Source organism: Pungitius pungitius, chromosome 12 (genome assembly GCF_949316345.1).
Source record: "Pungitius pungitius chromosome 12, fPunPun2.1, whole genome shotgun sequence".
NCBI classification, from domain to species: Eukaryota; Metazoa; Chordata; class Actinopteri; order Perciformes; family Gasterosteidae; genus Pungitius; species Pungitius pungitius.
In genome coordinates this window covers 17,739,370-17,763,015 of record NC_084911.1, presented here as the reverse complement: position 1 = coordinate 17,763,015, position 23,646 = coordinate 17,739,370, and the positions used below count along the sequence as shown (strand labels likewise).

General features: G+C 43.5%; 2 protein-coding genes, 1 long non-coding RNA gene and 1 pseudogene across 4 annotated transcripts; 2 read left to right on the top strand and 2 right to left on the bottom strand.

The window, feature by feature from the left end:
• Window positions 1-4,676: 4,676 nt before the first annotated feature.
• Window positions 4,677-5,819, bottom strand: LOC134132997 (gastrula zinc finger protein XlCGF57.1-like; annotated as a pseudogene).
• Window positions 5,820-7,218: 1,399 nt separating this feature from the next.
• On the top strand, window positions 7,219-12,120 carry LOC134133007 (putative nuclease HARBI1). 2 transcript variants are annotated; one of them, XM_062566274.1, is made up of 2 exons: window positions 7,219-9,569; window positions 9,713-12,120. In XM_062566274.1, the coding sequence occupies exon 2, from the start codon at window positions 10,652-10,654 to the stop codon at window positions 11,684-11,686; it is 1,035 nt and encodes a 344-aa protein (XP_062422258.1). In that variant the 5' UTR covers window positions 7,219-9,569; window positions 9,713-10,651; the 3' UTR covers window positions 11,687-12,120. The 2 variants fall into 2 exon arrangements, with proteins under 2 accessions (XP_062422258.1, XP_062422257.1); XM_062566273.1 differs by having other exon boundaries at window positions 9,710-12,120.
• On the bottom strand, window positions 12,016-13,919 carry LOC134133011 (uncharacterized). Its single transcript, XR_009957151.1, has 3 exons — window positions 12,831-13,919; window positions 12,229-12,439; window positions 12,016-12,148 (listed from the first exon to the last, which is right to left on the bottom strand). It is a non-coding gene; the product is annotated as an uncharacterized LOC134133011 (long non-coding RNA).
• A 2,540-nt stretch (window positions 13,920-16,459) lies between these two features.
• On the top strand, window positions 16,460-23,173 carry LOC134102910 (gastrula zinc finger protein XlCGF57.1-like). The gene is made up of 2 exons (XM_062566262.1): window positions 16,460-18,241; window positions 20,436-23,173. The coding sequence occupies exons 1-2, from the start codon at window positions 18,049-18,051 to the stop codon at window positions 21,959-21,961; spliced, it is 1,719 nt and encodes a 572-aa protein (XP_062422246.1). The 5' UTR covers window positions 16,460-18,048; the 3' UTR covers window positions 21,962-23,173.
• The last annotated feature ends 473 nt before the right edge of the window (window positions 23,174-23,646 follow it).

The window sequence follows — 23,646 nt, the reverse complement described above, 5'->3', positions numbered from 1 at the left end:
TCTTCAGTCCAACGGTTTCCAGCAAAAGCACTGTGGATACTACCTGATGCAACGGTAGATTTTGCATTGCTAAAAAAAGAAGAGCAAGGACAGAGGGGGTATGTTTAAATTGCATACAAAACAGACCCACACTGACAGTTACCACAGTTATGTCCTGTATTTTACTGACGCATCATATACTTTAGTAAACAAGGTAGAAATGGCAGTAATTATGTTGGCAATTCATTTAAAAAAAGGCAAAATACATTGGCAGCTGGGGGATTTTTTTTGGAAGGTGCAGCCAGCCCCTTCGGCTACATCAGCAATCTCTTCATTCAGCTCACTTCTCCCTCATGCACACTCTGAGTTTTTTGATAACCTATGCCTCAATCGACACAGACAAGCTCCCGACGGTAAGGTCCCCGACAGGAGGGCTTCTGCAGCCGCCATACGCCAGGTAGAATGGGCCCGGACAGCCAAGGTGCGAAATACGGATGCCCTGGAGACGCAATGGCGCCAGAGCTGCATCCACGCATTTGGTGAACGTACGGGGCGAGAGGGCTAGGCCGAAAGGAAGGACCTTGTATTGGTAAGCTTTATCCCCAAAAGCGAACCTCAGGAACTTCCTGTGTCGAGGGAGGATGGGAATATGAAAGTAAGCGTCCTGGAGATCTACCGTGACAAACCAGTCCTCGGACCCGATTTGTGCCGCGATCTGTTTGAGAGTGAGCACCTTGAAGCTCAACTTCGCAACAGCGCGGTTCAAACGGCAGAGATCCAGAATCGGACGCAAACCCCCATCCTTCTTTGGAACGATGAAGTACCGCCTGTGATAGCCTGACTCTCTGTCTGGGGGGAGAACTCGTTGGACGGCTCCCTTCCGCAGCAGGGTCTATACTTCTTGCTCCAACACCAGAGCCTGCTGGGGGTCTACCACCGTGGGTAGTACGCCCCAAAATCAAGGCGGCCGCCACCTAAACTGGATGGCGTTGCCGACATCGATTGTGTGCAGGACCCGTTGAGATACTTTGGGGAGGGGTTGCCACTCACCCAAAAAGTTTCTCAGGGGCTCTGGAAGTCTCGGGTCTACAGACACCGCGCCCTGTAACAGCGTACTGGCAAGGAAGCGCCGATGTAGTAGACCCGGAACCCTCCCCAGAGGGGGCGAACGGCCCTCGGGCTCAGGCTCGCAGGACCCGGTCGTGCCCCGAAGTGGCAGCGGGGACAACGGACCGACTCCCGGAGAGTATCGGGGGGAAGGGAGCACCGAAGAGTGGGGTGGCACCCTACCACCTGCGGTGGGGGTCACTCTCTCCTTACGGTGTCAGGGACTTTTGGACGAAGTCCTCTCCGCGGCGGCCGTCCTCAGACCAGTCCGGCCGCGAGAGAACCTCGTCCGAGCGTGCCGTGCTACGGCCCAGCCTCGACGAGGGGGTGCGCGCAGAGGGTTGTGGGGGAGAGACGGGCATCCAGGAGGAAGGACTTGTCCTTCTCCTTTAGGCTGGAGTGGCTCAGCCAAAGGTGCCGCTCCGTAGCCACCATGGCTGCCATGGAGCGGCCGACGGACTTCGCCGTCTCCTTCGTGGCTCTTAACGTGAGGTCAGCCGTGTGCCTCAGCCCACGCACTGCCTCCAGAGTCCTACTCCAGGACGCCGACACCTCAGTGTGGACGTCTGGGAAGAACGGCAGACACCGGCCCGGAGGCGCTCTGCGGGAAGGTAAGAACCGCTCCTGCAGTTTACCAGAAGCAGACGGCTGCTGCTTACCCGTCGGCCAGCTGATATGAAAACCTGTCAGCGGTTCGGGTGAGGACCTCCAGCAGTTCTTTTGCGGCAGCGGGGGAATGAGTCGCCTCTGCGTCAGCCTCCGCTGCCTCTACGCTCACCACGTCCAGCTCCTCGGAGCCGGAAGAACGTGAGAAACTTCACACGCACTAGATGAAGGCACAGAGATGAATGGTCCTGCCCTTCGGGTCCCTTATAGCGCCCTAGTCCGGCGTCCCCGCCTATGACGTACCAGCTCGCCATTGGTTCGATTTCACACGTGCTTCATGACGCGGCCACGCAGGGGCGTTCCTACAGCGTCTTTACGCAACTCGAGTTCCCTGAGAGGGAACGGAGAAGTGGTGTGGTGTGGGAGAATTTCGGGAAGGTTGAAGACCAGTCGAGCTGCTGCATTCTGGACAAGCTGCAGTGGTCGAAAGGGCGGTAGCAGGGAGACCTGCCAGGAGAGAGTTACAGTAGTCAAGGCGGGAAATTACAAGAGCCTGAATCAGTACCTGCGCCGCCATCTGAGTGAGAAGGGGTCGTATTCTCCTGATGTTGTAGAGCGTGTATCTACGGGATTGTGTTGTCGCTGTGATGTAGGCAGTCAGGGAGAGTTGGGAGTCAAGTGTCACGCCGAGGGTCCTAGCAGTCAGAGTGGGCGTTAACACAGAGTCGCCGAAGTTAACAGTCAGGTCCTGAGTGGGAGAGTTTTCATTCACTAGGAGATGTCAGACATGCAGAGATCCGTGCCACCACCTGAGTGTCCGAGTCGGGGAAGGAAAGAATTAGTTGGGTGTCGTCGGTATAGCTGTGATACGAAAAACAATGTGAGCGAATGACTGAGCCAAGAGAGTTGGTGTAAATTGAGAAGAGGAGGGGACCCAGGACGGAGCCATGAGGAACTCCAGTAGTAAGAGGACAAGGTTCCGACACTGATCATCTCCAAATTACGCGATAGGTGCGGCTGTCAAGGTAGGATGAGAGAAGAGAGAGCGCGGAACCTGTGACACCAAGTTCCTGAAGGGCGGAGATAAGGATCTGGTGATTTACTGTGTCAAATGCTGCAGAAATGTCCAGAAGGATGAGGACGGAGGAGAGAGAGGCGGCTCTAGCAGCGTGGAGTTGCTCCGAGACAGCGAGGAGAGCAGTTTCTGTGGAATGGTGCGCCTTGAAGCCTGACTGATGGGGGTCAAGGAGGTTGTTACGGTGGAGATAGGAGGAGAGTTGGTTAAAGATGGCTCGCTCAATAGTTTTGGACAGAAAGGGAAGAAGAGATACCGGTCTGTAGTTGTTTTCTTCAGAAGGGTTGAGGGTGGGTTTCTTAAGGAGTAGGTTAACTCTTGCCTCCTTTAGAGAGTTGGGGAAACAGATAACAGAGCATTGTTAATGAGACAGGTGAGGAAAAGGAAGAAGATCGGGGGCGATTGATTGTAAAATGTGGGATGGAATGGGGTCGAGGGTGCAGGGGGTGGGACGGGCAGAGGTTACCAAGGTAAGAACTTTGTTAGGAGTGAGGGCGATGGAGGTGAAGTCTGTGGGATTCAGTTGGAAGGAGGTGGGTTGGAAAAGGAGGAGCGTATGTCAGCTATTTTTTTGGTAAAGTAGGTGACAAAGTCTCCTGGAAGAAGGGTAGAGGGGGGAGGAGGACTGGGGGGTTCGAGGAGGTTAGTGAAGATAGAAAATATTTTTTGGGGGTTGAAAAATGAGGACTCAATTCTGGATTGGTAGAAAGCGCTTTTTGCAGCAGAGATGGAGGCAGAAAAAGGAGAGAAGCGACTGAAACGCATGTAGGTCATTTCCCTTCGGGTGCTCGCAAAGTGATGTTTTACACTACGCTACACTCTTATTCAGCAATATATGTACACACACTTGTTTTTGGGACCTGCAGCTTTTTTTAAATGGCTCCAAGTGACTTTCCCGATTTGTTCAAGTCAATGATTCGCTTTTTTGTGACGAATTATCTGTTCCAATCAATTTGTATCAGAAAAATCAGACTTGTAGAAATAACGGGAAACTCAAGAGAGCCATGACATTGTGTTCTTTACAAGTGTATGTAAACTTTTGACCACAACTGTATATATATACACACACACACACACACACGTATATATACCCTAAGACCACTTGTAACATTAACGTTACATTGTGAGAATCATCATGTGTCCCTGAAAATTAGTGCAGTATGATCTTAACCATTTCTGAATCCGTTGTTGGCCCTGCTGCCCCATTTTGGGGTATCTTACAAAATAAAAGTGGTCTATGATTTATTACCTCCATAATTTTGGTATTTTCCATATGTAATTTTTGTGGGTTGGAAATGGCAAAGGATGCCTCTCAATTAATTTGTTTATACATATTTATTAACTTCTGCAAAAGATAAAATAAAATGAATTCATTACCTTCTAACCATCTCTCACCCAGCAATGTAAAATTAGTGTGATTTCATTCCGGTATTCATTCTTAATACACAAAGATATACAGTATGTTCTCCGCTCAAAATGAAGATTAACAGACAATGAATATTAAAATAACCAGGAAAACATCTAACCTAAAACCTAACAACATATTATTAAAATATATTAAAAAAATATTAAAACAATATAAACAAGAGGAAGAAGTTAATGCATGAACTGAAATTCTGCACCTTAACATGCAAAACAAAATAATTTACACAATGTGATGGTTCACAAAAATATACAGTAAAACATTGCTGTAATATACACCTTAAAATGCAGATTAAAAGACAATGAATAATAAAAATGATTAGGAAAACATTTAACCTAAATCCTAGCAACTTATCTCATGAAAAACCTTAAAACAATATAAACGAGGAAGAAGAACGCATGAATGGCCTTTTGGCATTTTTATCCATCGTAAAATGCAAAACCACTGAATTTACACAAGAAGAAGGTTCACGAAAATCTTTGTTAGTTAGTTTGGATGTGTGAATGGTTGTTTGTCTGTGTTAGCCCTGCGATTGTCTGGCGACCGATCCATGGTTGGATAGACTCCAGTCCCTCCGCGACCCTGTGTGCAGGATAAGCGGTTTGAAGATGGATGGATGGATTTACCACTGAAAGGTTTTTACCCTGTGTGACATTTCATGTGGGACTTCAGATCTCCATTTCTAGTAAAGCATTTACCACATTCTGAGCAGCTGAAAGGTTTCGCCCCTGTGTGACATCCCATGTGTCTCTTCAGACTCCCACTTTCAGTGAAACAACTACCACACTCTGAGAAGCTGAACGGTTTCGCGCCTGTGTGACATCTCATGTGTCTCGTCAGATTTCCACCTATACTGAAACGTTTACCGCACTGCAAACAGCTGAAAGGTTTTTCTCCTGTGTGATATCTCATGTGTATCTTCGGATGTTCATTTGTGGCGAAATATTTACCAAAATCTGAGCAGCTGAAAGGTTTCTCTATTTTGTGGGTCCGCATGTGACTTTTCAGCTTCTTAATGCAACCAAATGTTATCTTACATTCAGAACACATTAAATGTTTCTCACGTGTTCTACATCTTGAATCACTGACAGAACCGTCATCATTATTTTGAGAGTTTAAACCTGACTGAGGTTGTTTGGTCTTACTCCAATCATCACTGTCCTCAGTCTCAGGTTCAGAAGAGTCTCCAGTATTCTCATCACTATCTGGTTCTGGAGGACAATCTGACCCTGAGTTTCTGTCTGGTTCTGGTCCTCCAAACTCCTCTCCATCACCATCTGTCACCATCTGTTCAGTTTGTCTCTGATGAAGATGTGAGGACCAAGCTTCCTCTATATCACCTTCACTCTTCACACACGTGTATGACACCTTCATGTCAGCCTCCTCCAGCCCTTGAAGCTTCTCCTCTTTAATGTGTGAGGGCTCTGGGTTCTCAGGTTCCTCTTTAATGTGTGAGGGCTCTGGGTCCTCAGGTTCCTCTTTAATGTGGGGGGGCTCTGGATCCTCCTGCTGCTCTTCTTTAGGCACAAAGAGCTGCTGGACATCTGTGGTGTAAAAAATAAGAAAAAGATATTTATAATAAATATTATAATAATAATAATAATTAGAAAAAAAGACAATATAGTTAATTAATAAGTTATTATTCAATCGAGAAATATTGTTAACAATATTTTATGTAAAGATTTACAACATTAGACTTACGTGTAAACATACCACCATCAGAAGTTAAAAACCATTAACCATTAGCTACACTTTTGAACGTGTCACTAGAAAATTCTTATATAAACTGCAGTCAACTCAGCAGACACTTGAATCTGAGTGCACATATATGCTGATTTACAGTTTTAAACAAGTAACTGAAATAAAAGCTATTTAATGAAAGATTCGGGACAATGACTGAACACACAGTTCAGGACCATTCTGGCCACTGTTGTACAAAAAAATGAATACTTTTACTGTAAAAAGTTAGATAATTATCTAAAGTAAAAGCCCTATAATTCAAAATTGAAAAGGCCCATTTTTCCAATATTTGAAGTACATTTGTTAAGAAACTATGACTACTCCTGTAAAAAAAATGAAATAATTTTAATGTAAAAAGTTAGACAATTATCTAAAGTAAAAGCCCTATAATTCAAAGTTCAAAAAGACCACTTTTCAATATTTGAACTGCGATAAAAATACTTAAGTAATTCCAATCATTGGTGCATGTATATGTTTAGGACATCCTTTTATCTTCTATTACAAATTTTAAATATTTTTACAGAATAAATTGGGAGATTTGTCAAATTAAAATTATTTTGGGCCCGGAAAACGCCTCATCCACATATAATGCTGTGGGAAACGCTGCACTTAAATGCGTTACAAAGTGTTGATGCAGCAACTGTCTACATAAACAACCACGTGGAGCCAAACACTATGTGAGAGAAACGTTGACAAACCAACGCAAGAAAAATTGTTAAAGGTTAATTTTGCCTGTATATAACTGCATCACTGAAAGTGTTTTTTGTCTTGCTTAGAATGCAATTCTCCAGGAATGAGGAAGGAGATTCACAGGATTTATAGACTAAAGCCTAGTTTACGCTTCTGCGTTTTCAGAGAAACGCATGGACACGCAATTGAAAGAGCTCTTTGCGCGCCTTTTCAGCGCTTCTTGTGTGCTTGCGTGTGTCGAGCAATTTACGCAAGCTCAGGCAGCCTGTGATTGGTCTGCTGACAACATCCTTTCCAGAGTCTCACATTTCCGGTTTCATAGAATAATTCTGCCAGTATTAAAACGAAGATTTCTCTTTCTATGTGGACTTTCGGGTTTAAAACAGGGTGCAGACATTTCTTCAGTCGCTCGTTGATCTCTTTTAATCTAGAAGTTTCCTCCTCGTACTCTGCTATCGTTCTTTCAAACAGCCCAAATATCTCTTCAGCAGCCTCCGCGAGTCGCTGCTTCACTAAATATCTCAGCACATGGACTTTAGACATCTTCTCTGAATCAAACACGACACGATTCCACGCGATTTTTTTTTTAAAAACAGTTTTCTCTCCGTTAAACTCGGACTATCTCCGTGTTGCTAACTTTGGTCCGTTTCAGGCTAGCATGCTAAGCTAACTTTAATAGTTTTGCATGCTACCGGGAGGTGATTCAGAGGGAAAATATCCAGGAAAAAAGCTGTCAGAGCCGTCAGAGATTTATCCAGACGTCCAGAGACTCCGGTGGATCAGGACTGATGGAGATAACTAGTACTTGCTCAACGTAACACAGACACGGCTGATTCTACGACCGATCGGGGCCATGTTATTCTGAGATCAACATCCGGGTGCATTCTTCTTCGTCTTCTTTAGGATTGGTTGGCGGTTGGGTAAACCGTGTTTGCATTACCGCCAACAACTGGTGCGGAAATTGGATCAGGATCGATATAACGTCAACACTAGAAATAACTAACTAAATAAATAGTAAAAATACAAATACTTTGGATTTCTGCTTTGCTGAAGTTGACTTCAACTCTTGTGTGGCTATTTTTTTGTGGCTTCCTTTGCAGCTTCGTCTGTCATTTCATTCCATCTGACACTGGTGGCGGCTGGTGAATTTTATTGTCATCATCATCGGCGGTCACTCGTAGTCGAGTAAGACTGTCCTCCTTCCTGGTCCTTGTGGGTCTTCAGGTGGGCGTCGAGGCCGATTCTGGACCCGATTACTCTGGGGCAATGTGGACAAGGGAATGTAGTGGTGGTGGGTTTGGGTTGGGCCTGTGTGGTGGATGCTCTCTCCTTTCTTAGGCTGCGCTTGTCTTGTGCAGCATGGTGGAGGTCGTCATTATATTGCGCGGCACCCTCACGGACAAGCTTTCTCCACATCGTCCTGTCTGTTGCCTTGACTTCCCAACACTTAAGGTCTATGCGACACTTCGTCAAGTTTGCCTTGATGTTGTCCTTAAATCTCTTCTTTTGACCTCCCGCAGCCCGTTTCCCTTCAACAAGCTGGGAATAAAGGACTTGTTTTGGGAGGCGAGAATCAGGCATGCGGACTACATGGCCAGTCCATCTGAGTTGGTTTTGGGAAATCGTGGCAGTGATGGTGGGCAAGCCAGTCTCCTCCAGGATGCTGGTGTTGGTGCGTCGGTCCTCCCAGCTGATCCTGAGAATTTTTTTGAGACATCTATGATGGTAGGTCTCAAGTGCCTTTAAGTGCCTACTGTAGGTGGTCCAGGCTTCTGACCCATACAGAAGGGTGGGGAGCACGACTGCTTTGTAGACCAGGATTTTGGTCTTTGCTTGAAGGTCACGGTTCTCGAAGACTCACTTCCTCAGCCTTGAGAAGGCCCCACTGGCACAGCTGAGGCGGTGGTGAATTTCATCGTCAATGACAGCTTTAGATGACAGGAGGCCGAGATATGGGAAGTGGTCCACGTTTTCCAGTCGGATTTTGTCAATTGAGAGGTTTGGGGGCAGGACAGGCGCAGTACTGTTTGGTGATGATTGGTGGAGGATTTGAGTTTTTTTTTATATTGATGGCAAGACCAAGCTGTTTGTATGCCTTCGCAAAGGCAGACAGAGTGCGCTGTAGGTCCTCTTCTGAGAGGGCTACAAGGGCGTTATCGTCTGCATACTGCAGCTCCATGATGGACATGGTGAAGGTTTGACCTTTAGCCCTGAAACGGTTGATGTTGAAGAGTTGACCGTCGGTTCTGTACATTATTTCGACTCCCTGGGGCAGATGTATGTTTGTGAGATGGAGGATCGTAGCAACAAAAATGGAAAATAGTGTTGGCGCGATGACACATCCCTGTTTTACACCTGTGTCTACCCTAAAGGGTTCCGTTTCATCTCCACTGCCACTGAGCACTGTGGCTGACATGTTATCATGTAGTAGTCTCAGTACCCGGATGTATTTATCTGGGCAGCCAATCTTGGACAGAACCAGCCAAAGGGCCTGACGGTTAACCGAGTCGAAGGCTTTGGTGAGGTCTATGAAGGCCATGTATAGTGGTTGGTTTTGTTCCCGGCATTTTTCTTGCAATTGTCGTGCGATGAAAATCATGTCTGTGGTGCCTCTGCTTGGGCGAAATCCACTCAGGAAGCGCGCTTTCTGACAGGGGGGCGAGTCTGTTGGCCAAAACCCGAGCGAGGGCTTTCCCTATGGTGGACAGGAGAGAGATGCCAGAGTAATTCCCACAGTCTGCCTTGTCTCCTTTCTTAAATATGGAGACAATTAGGGCATCTCTGAGCTGTGCAGGGATTTCCTCTTCTTCCCATATTTTGAGAAGCAGGGCATGGATGTGCTTGGTAAGATCGGGTCCGCCTTTCTTCAGGACCTCTGCTGGAATGCCGTCGGGCCCAGCAGCCTTGTTGTTCCTCATCTTGCCAATGGCATCCTGCAGCTCACCCAAGGTAGGTGGTTCTCCCATGCTTTCATCTGTGGGTTGTTGTGGGAGTTGGTCAAGAGCCTCCATCTCAGGTGTAGTGTCCCTGTTTAAGAGGTCCTCATAATGTTCTTTCCATCTGTTTGAAATTGTGTCCTTGTCCTTCAGCAGCAGCAGACCATCCTTTGAGCGAAGGGGGGTTAGGCAGTGGTGGCTGGGACCATACACCACTCGTGTGGCGTCAAAGAAGCCTCTCGTGTCTCAAGAGTCAGCAAGCTGCTCGATCTCCAGAGCCTTCTTTGTCCACCGCTGGTTCTTCAGTTCTCTAACCTGTGTTTGGACAGCTGCCTTTGCTTTGGCGTGGGCTACTCTTTTCACTTTGCAGTGGATGTCGCTTTGCCAAGTGATGCAAACTGAAGACTCTCCCGAGTCCGTCGTCGTCATCTTAGATATTGAGAAAGGGCCTCTCAAGGATTGTTGTGGATATTAGTTGTCATCATTCTGTGTAAGGAATATTGTATCAGTTCAACACACACACAACTCCATGTGAAGATTGTGTGTAACTAAGCAATATCTTACACCACTGATGTGTTCCAAGAGAATTTTTCTCAGGGGTGTCACTTTACGACCTCTGGAAATCTGATGATTTCTGTATTCTTTATCATTTTTCTATAATCTAGTTCGCAATAAATACTTAAACACAAAGTGAGTTCAAGATACTTTGGATTTCTCATAAGGCTTCAATCCACAAATTTCCACCACAAAAATGTTCCATTACAGCAAGTCAAGTGTTTTTTTAGTGATTTCAATACAGAGAAAAACGAGATGAGGGGCCGGTTTCGGAGACAAGGCTCAAGCCTAGTCCCAGACTAAAATGCTGTTTGAGCTGGCTTAACTGAAATTCACTTGCACAGACGTAGCTTAAAATACTCGTGGATTAAGCCTGTTCTGGATTAAACAAAGCCGATTGCAAAATTGAGCATTAGAGCTACTCCAGGACTAAATTGGACTGAATTGAAGCTTAAACTAATCTGCCAAGGAGGCAGGTTTAACTCCCGCTTAGTAGGCTAGGCTACTGTTTGTGAAACTGAGCTTGGATTGTTTGGGAGCATGGACTATTTGGAATATCTAAATGAGGACCAACATGCACGACAAAGGCCAGCCAGACGAATACTGCTGGATAGGAGTGATCCATTGAATCAGTTTGATGAAATAACTTTTCGAGACCGCTTTCGTATGCACAAGGAAAATGCATTGGAGATAATTACTTTGCTTGAGCCTAGACTTTCCTCTCTGTCTCAAAGAGGAAGGCCTGTGTCCAATCAACTGCAAGTTCTGATCACTTTGAGGTTCTTGGCATGTGGAATCTTTCATCGTGAAACTGGTGATTTGTGTGGTATCAGTGAACCAACTGTATGTAGAATAGTTCACAAAGTCTGCAGTGCCATTTGTGAACTGAGGAGTCTTTACATCAAGTTCCCTGATGCTGCTGGGCAAGCCAACTATAAAGTGCAATTCTATGAATATGGGCACTTTCCAGGAGTGATTGGCTGTATAGACGGATGTCATGTTCCCATCAAGTGTCCATCAACTCCTGATGCAGAGGAATACAGGAATCGTAAGAACTGTTTTTCAATCAATGTTCAGGGTGTATGCACTCCTAATTTGGAGTTTTCAAACATTGTTGCCCGTTGGAAAGGTGCAACCCATGATTCAAGGATTTTTCTCAACTCTTCATTGTGTGCACAATTTGAGAGTGGACAACATAGTGGACTACTACTTGGTGATAGTGGATATGGTCAGAGTAACTATTTATTCACACCACATCTAAATCCCACAACAGCTGAGCAGCAAAGGTACAACAGAGCTCATATCCGTACTAGAGGGATGATCGAGCGTATGTTTGGAGTATGGAAAACTCGATTCCAGTGCTTACGAAATACGCTTCGTTTCAAGCCAAGAAGATGCTGCAAAGTGATCATTGCTACAGCTGTGCTGCACAACTACCTGAAGCAGCATGGCTGTCCTGACCTGCCAATGGAAGATCAGGATGATGCAGATGTGCCCATGGTGGCAGAGGCAGCCAATGACCAGCGAGGACTTGCACACAGAGCTGCTTTCACAGTGCAGCACTTCAGCATTTAAATATGGAATGTATCCATTATGGTATGGTGGTGCTTGCATACTGTTTCTGTACAAAATTACAATAATGTAGCAAAATTAAACTAGTGAACTAGTGAATAGTTACCCGGGTAATATGTAGTTTGTGATGATTAATACTCACTCACACGCCAAATGACAATACATTTATTTTTATTTTTCACAATTCCTCATATTCACCATGGCTACTAGTATGCAGAATTCTTTTTTGGAGCATAGCCCTCTCTCCCAATTTCATATCCAGTTCAACCTCTAGAATTCTCATTTTCATTTCATGTTCTTCTTTTAAATATTCAATTTTACGCTCATGAAATTCTCTGGCTAACTTTTCATGCATAGTTATCTTTTTTGGTCTCTGTTGGATGGTAGCAGCTTCATCTCCCAGGGGTGCCATAGCAGATGTGGAGGGTTCAGGCTCGTTGTGAACTGGCTCTTGATTGGTTTCCTCTGGAAAAAAAGACCACTGTTCCAAACTCATATCAACTAATATGGTCCTGTAACCAATTTACTTCCTAAGGTATATTTACCATTTGTGCTCAGTTCTCCATGTTCACTGTCCAAATGGTCATTGTCTGGTATACCATCCAGAGGTTGCTGGTGCTCTATTATACCAGACAGCAAGTCACCCAATTCATCACATGTGTCCTTTATTGGTGGTCCACCACCTGTAATAAATCGCTCTCTTCTGCTTGCTGCATTCTCTTTTTTTAATCCCAGTTTAATGTTCTTCCATAGAACCTATGAAGGCAGATATCATTCATTAGTTTTCTTTTTTGATGTCACAAAAATAGTAATATGGGAAATCTGAAATACTGGTACTGAAAAGGCATAATAAAAATAAGTTTGTCTCCTGATAATTTAGGTCATGGTGGAGAAATGATTGTATATTTCTTTCCCCCTCACATATAGGTATGGATTTTCCTTTGTGCAACATATCTTACTCTACCACCATGTTTAACATGCATATGCCCCTTTAAAATAGGTTACTATCCTTTTAAACAGGATATTCATTCAATGTGAATGCTACAAGCAGCAGGAGTATTGTATTTGGGTAGGCCATAAATAAGCAGGGTATAGGCAACAGGAAACAAACACATATTTTTGTGCCTAATAATGAAGATTAACTCACCTGCAGTTGTTGTACTGTTCTTGTGGTGACATCTTCATTTGCATTGAATTCTTTGCCAATTGCAGTCCAAGCACTTCTTTTCTTATGTTCAATAGCAGCAGTATGGATTTTGCTTTCAATGACTGGATGGTTCGATACAATTAGTTTTAGTAGTGCTTTTTCATGCTCACTATAATTTTTGGAGCGAATTCTCTTTGCCTCTGACATTGTGTTGTCTCAAAATTCACTGCAACAATGGTGTTTCATACTCCATTTCAGGTTTTCATGAGCACAATTGGACCAACAGCCTGTGCTTCCACTTAGTCTAATGAGGCTTGAACCAGGTGTTCTCATTAAGCTTACTCCAGGACTCCATAGTCTCAGACTAACTAAGCCAAATTTATGCCATGTTCATGCAAGCCACTTAAATAGCCAGGATTAACTAGTCTGATTTAGGCCTACTTCAGTCTTGATTTAAGCCCTGTCTCCGAAACCGGCCCGAGAAGTTATTTAGCCACAAGAGGGAGAATACCTTTATTTTGTTGTTGTTTCTTTTAATATCACCCCAGGTATACTTGGTGTTTGAAAACGTTTTCTTAACTTTATTAATTTATTGTGAAATGTAATTTGTTTGCCTAGCTGTTTTTTCAGACACTTCCAGTATGCCGGTGTAGTTGCTTTTGTTACACGCACAGCACTGCCTGCTTATGTTGCCTAAATGTTGTGAATATAACCCTTATATCATTATGTGATAACACACAGGATTCTTTTCCTTTTATATAGCTTCAAGAAATGTCTGTGTTATTTTCATCAAATAAAATGTGTAGAATTGTATATCATTGTCGAATTTTTCTCGTTTTTTAATCCTATAGTGTGTTTGACTCATTGTTCAATTGTATTTGAATGTGATTTATGTGTTCTAGCATACACAATTGATATTTTATTTGGTAAAATCAGATATTAAATTATACCATACCTGTTTTATTTTTGGCATACTCTTTTTCCGTAATAATGAAGCACCGGGTTATTCTGGGTAATATATTCTCTCTCTTGTTTCGCTACTTCTGTGACATACGGTGATGTCTGAATAAACCGTTAATGCAATGTCGTTGTCTGTGCTTATGTGGGTTAGACAAGCACCCGCCATAAAGTAAGGACATAACAAAACTGGCGACAAGGACGTCTGAACCAGCGCGTGTTGTCCACGCCGAGGAGGTGAGGTTTCCTGTTCTTCGTAGATACCTCGCATGACTGCGACTTCAGCGAGCGAGGTGCAAGTCGGCTGGAGGGGAGGACGGACAATCGGTGACGTCGTGAGTAACGGAAAAGCAGCACTTATAGCAAGGAGCTTAAAATGGATGCAATTATTGGCTCAATCGGCACCTTTTGGTGCGTTTCCACCGAGCGGTACGGTACGGTACGGGTCGGGTCGGTACCCTTTTATTTGTGTCTCCACTGAGAAAAGTACCAAAGATCCGCACCGTACCGTACCACTTTTTGGGTACCCTTCCGTTGGGGTACCTGGCACAGTTTTTTGGTACTAAAGGATGGAGCTAGACTCACTGTAGAACGTTGATTGGTTGAAAGAGTGTCGTCATTTGCGCGTGCCGCAAGGGGAAAGACAACACACAAAGGAACACCGTCGTAACAATGTTGCCGCGCAGCATTTAGTTTAACAGCCACATATCGAAACGTAAGAACAGGATCGGCTGTATGTCCTCCATTGTTGTTTGCGGTTAGCTTTCAGTTTTTGCGCGATCGAATGACGTCAATCTACTTTCCGTCCAATACCACGCCTATCAAGTAAGGGTACTGTTGGCGGTGGAAACGCTCGCCAAATCATGGTTAACAGACCCGACCCGTACCGACCCGACCCGTACCGTACTGCTCGGTGGAAACGCGCCATTTGATGAGAGCATTGAACATTGGAGCTCATAAACGGAGCGTTTTGACTACTTTGCCGTGGCAAATGGAATAACCAATGAGAAACGGGTGCCCACATTTTTGAGTGTGATGGGACCAAAAACGTTTAACCTGCTACGAGATTTACTACAACCAGTAAAGCCAGGCAGTAAAACATACGTGGAAATAGTGGACATACTGGCAAAGCACCTGTCACCCAAGTCCCTGGTAATTGCAGAAAGATTTCGATTTCAAAAACGCAGCCAGGAAGAAGGTGAGTCTGTCACTATGTTTATAGCAGCCCTACGCAAGTTAGCTGAACACTGTGAGTTCGGAGATGTGTTAAATGACACACTAAGGGACAGGTTGGTATGCGGACTGAGAAATGAAGCAGCACAGAAGAGATTGCTCACAGAAAGGACATTGACGCTAGAAAAAGCCATAGATGTTTGTCAATGAAAATGGCATCGAAAGGAAGCCCAACAACTAAATGCTACAGGAAGAGTACACCAACTCGTCAATGCTAAAACACATGCGCAAGGGCCATGTTTTCGCTGTCACTTCGCACAAAAGTGCTGCAGCAGCTACATTCGGGACACAGTGGAATAGTACGCATGAAGGAAATAGCAAGAAGCTACTTTTGGTGGCCCAAGATGGATAACCAAATTGAGGAGCTTGCCAAAAGCTGTTCATCATGCCAAATAGTCAGGAACAACCCTCCACCCGCACCTCTTCACCCCTGGGAGTTTCCACAAGGACCATGGCAGCGTGTGCATATTGAGTTTGCGGGACCATTTGAGGAATGAATGTTTCTTATTGCTGTTGACGCACACAGCAAATGGCCGGAGGTTGCTATCATGAGATCAACCACGGCAGGGAAGACTATTGAGAAGTTGGGGGAAATGTTTAGTCGATTTGGATCACCTGCACAGCTCGTCTCTGACAATGGACCCCAATTTATCTCCCAAGAAATGGCCGGGTTTCTACAAGCTAATGGAGTTCAACCCATTAAGTCAGCTCCTTACCACCCCGCAACAAATGGTCTCGCTGAGCGGTTTGTCCAAACCATGAAGCATGCTTTGAAATCATCACAGGAACAAGAAACACTACATCAGAGGCTGCACATCTTCCTGCTGACCTACCGCAACCGTGCACATGCAACCACTAAGGCTTATACTGTGGATAATGGAAATCCGCAAGGTAGTGTATGTAGTCCTTTATTATTTAATATAATGATAAATGATATATTCTCTCAGGTTGAAGAGAACATATGAAAGTCTATGTACGCAGATGATGGAGCACTTTGGGTAAGAGGCTGCAATGTATCATTTGTTAAGAGCAAAATGCAAGCTGCAATAGCGGTGGTGGAGGAAAGGGTCATCAAATGGGGATTCAAGCTGTCTGTAGCCAAAACACAAGTTATTTGCTTCTCGAAACGGCGTAAGATCGCACACATCGCCCTAAAATTGTATAATAAAAATCTGGAGCAAGTTAAAACTGTCAGATTTTTGGGGATTTGGTTTGATGAAAAGCTCACATGGAACATACATTTAGACAAGGTCAAGAATAAATGTAAAAAAAGTCGTCAATATACTCCGGTGTTTGACAAGAAGGGAGTGGGTGGGGAGCAAGTAGAGCATCGTTGCAAAATATATACTGGGCACTCATGAGATCTGTCCTTGACTATGGGTGTGTAGCTCACATGTCAGCAGCAGAAACAAACCTCAAGAAATTGGATGTACTGCAAGCTCAAGCATTGAGAATCATCAGTGGATCAATCACAACATCTCCGGTATCAGCAATGCAGGTGGAAGTGGGAGAGATGCCCCTGAGGATTAGAAGAGTTAAATTAATGCTGGCATACTGGGTTAATCTCCAGGTGCATTGTGGAACTCACCCAACTAAAAGCATTCTGACAGACTGCTGGGAACTCCAATCACACAAGCTTTGGGTGGGTAGGCGATGTAATGGCGGAAAAAGCAGGGTTGTGTCAACTACAGTATTGCCCTGCAGTCTCAATCTCCTCCATTTCTCCCTGGTTATTCTCATCTCCAAAGGTAGACTTTAGGATACAGCAAAAATTGAAGGATAAGTTGAAGCAAATGCCAGCATGGCGCATAGTACAGAATTATTTTGATCAGCACTTCTCAGACTTTACGTTCATATTTACGACCCCATAACAGGATGTGCAGGAGCAGCAGTTTATATCCCGTGTGAGAGTGAGATCTGCATCAGGCAAAGAGTATCAGATCATGTGTGTTTATACCACTTTATACCAGCGCTATTGGCAATACTATTGGCCCTGCAGTGGCTAGATAAAAGGGAAATTAACAACACCGTAATTGCATCTGACAGTTTCTCAGCACTTTCCAGCATAGAATCCGGTTGATCAAATACCAGGAATGATATAATCAGTGAAATATTCCTCATAATGTATAGGATGGAAAGTATAGGTCAAACTATGCAATTCATCTGGGTACCAGCCCATGTTGGTGTGGAGGGGAATGAACAGGTTGATATTCTGGCCAAACAAGCACTCAGAATTAAGAATATAGGCTTATATAGTTCCATTAAGCAAATCTGAGGTCAAGCAATGCATTAGAACATATGCAAATAAAGTATGGCAGGAGTACTGGGATAATCAGGAAACTGGAAGGCATGTCTACAAAATTCAAAAACATGTTTGGGTAAGGAGGGAAAGAAGGGAAGGAAACGTCATCACTCGATGGAGAATAGGACACACAGGACTCAATCATTCATTACATGAAATAGGCAAGCACCCAACTGGGAAATGCTCACAGTGTGACCAACCAGGAACTGTGGAACATGTACAGTATTATTACAATGCGGGAGTTACAGTATACAGAGGGGACATCTTCGTCAGTCACTTAAGAAGGCAAAACACCAGGACTGGTCACTGTCGGGTCTATTGGGGAATCAAGCAGATGAAACGTATGGTGTCATTATTCAGATTTTAAGAGAAACAAATTTAGTCAAACGGATCTAGTTTTTTTTTCTTTTTTCTCCATGTTCTTTATCTCATCTCTTGGTGTTCTGCATAATCTCTTTCTCCACACTCCAGTCCAGATGGTGGCGGTAATGCACCGACAAAATGGTTTGCGAACCGCCAATAAACACTAAAAGAAGAAGAAGAAGAAGAAGAAGAAGAAGAAGGTGTTATTGGCGCCATTAGTCCTGACCAGAGTCTCTGGACGTCTGAATAAACCTGGCGTGGAAACAGACCGAAGTTAGAAACACAGCGCTAGTCCGAGGTTAACGGAGAGAAACGGCGTTTTTACGGGGTTTATTTGGAGGAAACGTCTGTGATTCAGTGAAGATGTCGGAAGTCCATGTGCTGAAATATTTAGTGAAGCAGCGACTCACGGAGGCTGCTGAAGAGATATTTGGGCTGTTTGAAAGAACAATAGCAGAGTACGAGGAGGAAGCTTCTAGATTAAAAGAGGACAACGAGCGACTGAAGAAACATCTGCACGCTGTTTTTAACCCTGAAGTCCGCATCCAAAGAGCAGGTTGGTTCTCTCTCTCTTCACACTGAATCAGTCACATAAATATCAGTTTACTTTATTTCTTTAGTTGGCAAGTGATCAAACGACTCCGACTCCACGGATCGATACCTCTCTGATACCGTAGTATGCGGTCAACTCGGCAGACCCTTGCATTTTAGTGCACCTACTGTATATGCAGCCTTTTACGGTAGTAAACATGTATCCGAAATTAAGACTATTTACATTCTGGACAAGGATAGAAGTAACGTTGTGTATGTACAGGACTTTTCTGACTACTACTAAAATATAAATATTTTATATACGAGAATAGACTCGTGAGACAGACTCTGGAGTCCTGACTCGCAGGTTCGGGTGAACGGACATTTCCGCAATAGGAAAAGCAGTTGACTTAATGACGTCAGCTAGTCTTGCTAATACGTTTTAATTTAGTTTTTGACTTAAGTATTTTACTATTCAAAAGCGTTTGTTTCGATTTCATTTTAAATTGGTATAGTATAAAGTATATATAATCGGTCATAACATTTTATTTTTGAACTTCGACATAAAGTTGTGTTCATTTTCATCTGTCGTTGTTGCCTGTTGCTGAGGTGAGATGCATTCTGGGATATTTTGCTCTCACAAGAACAGACGAGCCTGCTCCGATGCATGCCCGGTAAAATGGGCGGAGCGAGTAACATCCGGGTATTATGACCGTTCTCGGCCAGATGTGGACTTTAGAATTGAAACAGTAGCAAACATTTACAGCTGGAATTTACTGTGCAGTTATAGTCTCTAAAGCCTATGCATTCCCCTCATTCAAAGAACAACAAAAAAATAGTTCTACAAGTACAAAATTAACTTCAGTGTTAGTAGTCTGGCAAATGGTTCGGCCAACGCCAGCGGGGTATTAAGGCTCTAGCATGGTTCTGCAACTGCAGCTACGGCTTTTAGCACAGTTGTGTCGATTGAATAGTTTTAATTCACGGCTCTAAAAGGCTTGCGCATGTTGCAAAGCAATTCACCTTCAGAATAATAAGTAGACGTCACCCGGTGTTTTACCATGACTGCGGTTATAGGTTTCATAGTGTAATTGCATGTGTGCAATGGTGTAGTGGCATGTTTTTCATTGTTTTTTAATAAAGGGGATTGCGGGGAATGCGTCTGTTCCGCCCCGATAGAACAGGCAGACACGTGCGCGACAAAAATGTGTCGCATCGCATCAAACGCTCTAAACGTGCTGCTCAAATGTGCTGGAGCCACCACGTCTTCTCCTCATGAGTAAGTTAGGCTAACTAAAGTAACGCTAGCCTTGTTAGCGTATCGTAAGGTTTACAAGTTCCGTGCAAAACTTGCAAAGACTGCTATTTTGAGTTACTTTTAAAACGTTATTTGCACTTTCTCTTTACTTTCAAACGCACAAATATTTACACATATATATATATTTTATATTACTATTCAATGTATAATGATTACATTTGTATTAACTTGTTACTCAAATACATTTGGTGTTCAAAATCCAAAGTCATTGGATGGAAATAAACATGGTAGCCGTTAGATTAGTCGACTAATCAATAAAATAGTCGATAGATTACTCAGTTACATAATTGTTATTTGCACCCCTTGAGCCAATTAATGTGAACGAGCCAATGTGTCAACTTTATTAAAAAACAGTGGCAATGGAAAAAGGCAACACAACTAACCTAAAATCTCACCTAAAACAACAACCATCCACTATTCTGACAAATAAAACGTCCCTTGATAATATTCTTGCTTATTATCTTACTCTGAGTGTGCTCTCTGCCTGAAGTGGAATGGTCATGAAAGTATTGTTTTCTTTAAAATCTAATCTAAAAATGACAAAATGTAGTCTGGTGATTGAGATATTGAAAGAAATTGGGTTATGTGTGGTATTCTGAGAGGCTTTAATGTTTAATGGTACATCAGAAGCTTCTCGTTATATGTTGACATTAAAGGCCTAAGACCATGATATTGTCAAAGATAAAGTTTGCAAAGCGGCATTCCTGCCGTTGCTACACACGTTAACGACCACTGACTTGCGAACGCTTCGTCCGACGGCTGCAGGGTTCTTCGGCCGCATTTGTAACCGTCTGGCCAGTGCCCCGAGGAGCAAGGAGTAGCGAGGACCCGTCCAACGCTGCTTGCATCTTTAATTTATATTTGAGTTCATTAACTATATTGTGTGTTTGTATTTTATTAGACCTCCAGCAGCTTCTTCTGATTAAGGAAGAGCAGCAGGAGGATCCAGAGCCCCCCAACGTAAAAGAGGAACAGGAGGACCCAGAGCCCCCCAACGTAAAAGAGGAACAGGAGGACCCAGAGCCCCCCAATGTTAAAGAGGAACAGGAGGACCCAGAACCCCGTCCCACTAAAGAGGAGCAGCTTCAAGGGCTGGAGAAGGCTGACATGAAGGTCTTATACACTCCTGTGAAAAGTGAAAATGATGTAGAGGAAGCTCTGTCCTCTCACCTTTATCAGAGACATACTAAACAGATGGAGACAGAAGGTGATGGAGAGGACAGTAGAGTACCAGAACCAGACAGGAACTCTTGTCTAGATTGTCCCTCAGAACCAGATAGCAATGAAAATACTGAAGACTCTTCTGAGCCGAAGGACAGTGATGATCGGAAGGAAACATTTGGTTGCCTTAAAAAGATGAAGAGACACATGATGACCCACACATCAGCGAAACCTTTCAGCTGCTCAGAGTGTGGTAAATGTTTCACTGAAAATGGACGTCTTAAGACACACATGAGATGTCACACAGGGGAAAAGCCTTACAGCTGTTCAGAGTGTGGTAAATGTTTCACTGAAAATGGAAATCTTAAGATACACATGAGATGTCACACAGGGGAAAAACCTTTCAGTTGCTCAGAGTGTGGTAAATGTTTCACTACAAGCGGACAACTGAAGACACACATGATATTTCACACAGGGGAAAAACCTTTCAGCTGCTCACAGTGTGGTAAATGTTTCGCTTTAAGTGGAAGTCTTAAGGCACACATGAGATCTCACACAGGGGAGAAACCTTTCAGCTGCTCAGAGTGTGGTAAATGTTTCACTTTAAGTGGAAGTCTTAAGACACACATGAGATTTCACACAGGGGAGAAACCTTTCAGCTGCTCAGAGTGTGGTAAATGTTTCACTGTAAGAGGACGTCTTAAGACACACATGAGATTTCACACAGGGGAGAAACCTTTCAGCTGCTCACAGTGTGGTAAATGTTTCACTTTAAGTGGAAGTCTTAAGATACACATGAGATGTCACACAGGGGAGAAACCTTTCAGCTGCTCAGAGTGTGGTAAATGTTTCACTGTAAGTGGAAGTCTTAAGACACACATGAGATTTCACACAGGGGAGAAACCTTTCAGCTGCTTGAAGTGTGGTAAATGTTTCCCCGTAAGTGGACGTCTTAAGACACACATGAGATTTCACACAGGGGAAAAACCTTTCAGCTGCTCACAGTGTGGTAAATGTTTCACTGAAAATGGAAGTCTTAAGATACACATGAGATCTCACACAGGAGAAAAACCTTTCAGCTGCTCACAGTGTGGTAAATGTTTCACTGAAAATGGAAGTCTTAAAATACACATGAGATGTCACACAGGGGAAAAACCTTTCAGTTGCTCAGAGTGTGGTAAATGTTTTACTGTAAAAGGACATCTGAATAGACACATGAGATGTCACACAGGAGAAAAACCTGTGCTCACATTACATGTTATTTAGCTGACGCTTTTATCTAAAACGACTTACATTGCATTATAACCCGTGCATTACATTTTTGCCTGGGGAGCAATTAGGGGTTAGGTGTCTTGTTCAGGGACACTTCGACATGGCACATGGGGCAGCCGGGATTTGAACCACCAACCTTGCAGCCCCCAGCGCACTGCACAGTGTAGTAAATGTTTTACTGCATTTGGAAGTCTGCAGAGACACATGCTGTATCACACAGGGGAAAGACCTTTCAGCTGCTCACATTGTGGTAAATGTCTCGCTGTAAGCAGAAGTCTGAAGACACACATGAGATTTTACGCAGTGAAAAAAACTAATTTTCTCAAAATGTGATAAAGGTTTCACTCAAGCAGCTCTCCAGTTTGGTTTCTGAAGTGGTAACAGCATGAAGTTGGGCCCTACTGTATCTAGCTAATGCAGCTCAACCTCCTCCATTGGCTCTTGTTGCTTGTCTCTAAAGCCCCTTTGACACGCAGCAAATGTCCCGGAAACCAGAACCATCTATCTTGATTGCCTGTTCAGGCTTCAGTAAGGGGCCTCTGTTCGTTTTTTTCAGACCAGCTGCCACAACATGAGTTTACATCTTTGTCGTTCCCCCTGAGGTTTCTTTTTTTTCCTCCTTTTTTGGGGGGGGAATATTTTTATCTGCCGATGTGAGGGTTTTGGGACAGAGGATGTTGCATGATTACATACCGTGAAGCCCTCTGAGGCTAGTATGTGATTTTGGACTTTATTAATGAAATTAATTGAAGTCTCTTTAGGCAGATGTTTCGTAAATTCATATTCTGAGAACACAACTCCAAAGATAATTACATCCTTCCAATGAATAACCTTAAGTTACGTTGCCTACTTTAAAATTGTAATGTTACCCAGCCTTTTATTGACTTTTTAACTTGGTGACTGTCTTAATTCTGTTGTTTTGCATGTTACTTTGCTTTCACTTTGTTTTCCCTTTTTTTCAGGAAATATGTTGTTGGGATTTAGATTAGATGTTTTCCTGGTTCTTTTGATACTCATTGTCTGTTCATCTTCATTTTGAGCTGAGTACATATTTGTATGACAAAATAATGTATCTGTGTATTAAGAAACAAAACAAGAATGAAATCCTACTGTCATTTCACATTGCTGAGCGAGAAGTGCTGAAAATGAAATGAAGGCAATACATTTTAATTTTTTTGCATAAGTGAATAAATGTTGAAAAATCAATTGAGCTTTGTCTATTTTCCATTTTCAACCCACATATTGCATATGGAAAAGAATAAATTAAAGGCAGCATGAACTTAATTACCTAAAATAATTTTGCGTTTTTATTTTGTATGTTACCCCACCATGCACGATGCAGCAGAACCCACAACAAGGTAGAAATGCTGTACTAATTTACTGGGACACATGATTCTGTGCCTGAGCCTGTAAAGTGAAGGTGGTCTGGTAGAATAAGAAAAAAAAGTCCTTAGGGATGGTTGTTAATATGTAAAACGGAAGAACAAAAACAAAGCTATAATAGTAAAAAGTATGTAAGAAAATGAAAGATTTAGAAAAGATTGTTGGTGAAAATCAAGTTATTGGTGGTGTGTTTACAGGTATTCCGGACGGTGAAGATCTTGAAAAGCTTAAACAGTATGCATGGGGGAGAAGTGAGCAGAGTAAAGTGATCACTATCAATTCATGTGAAAGAGTTG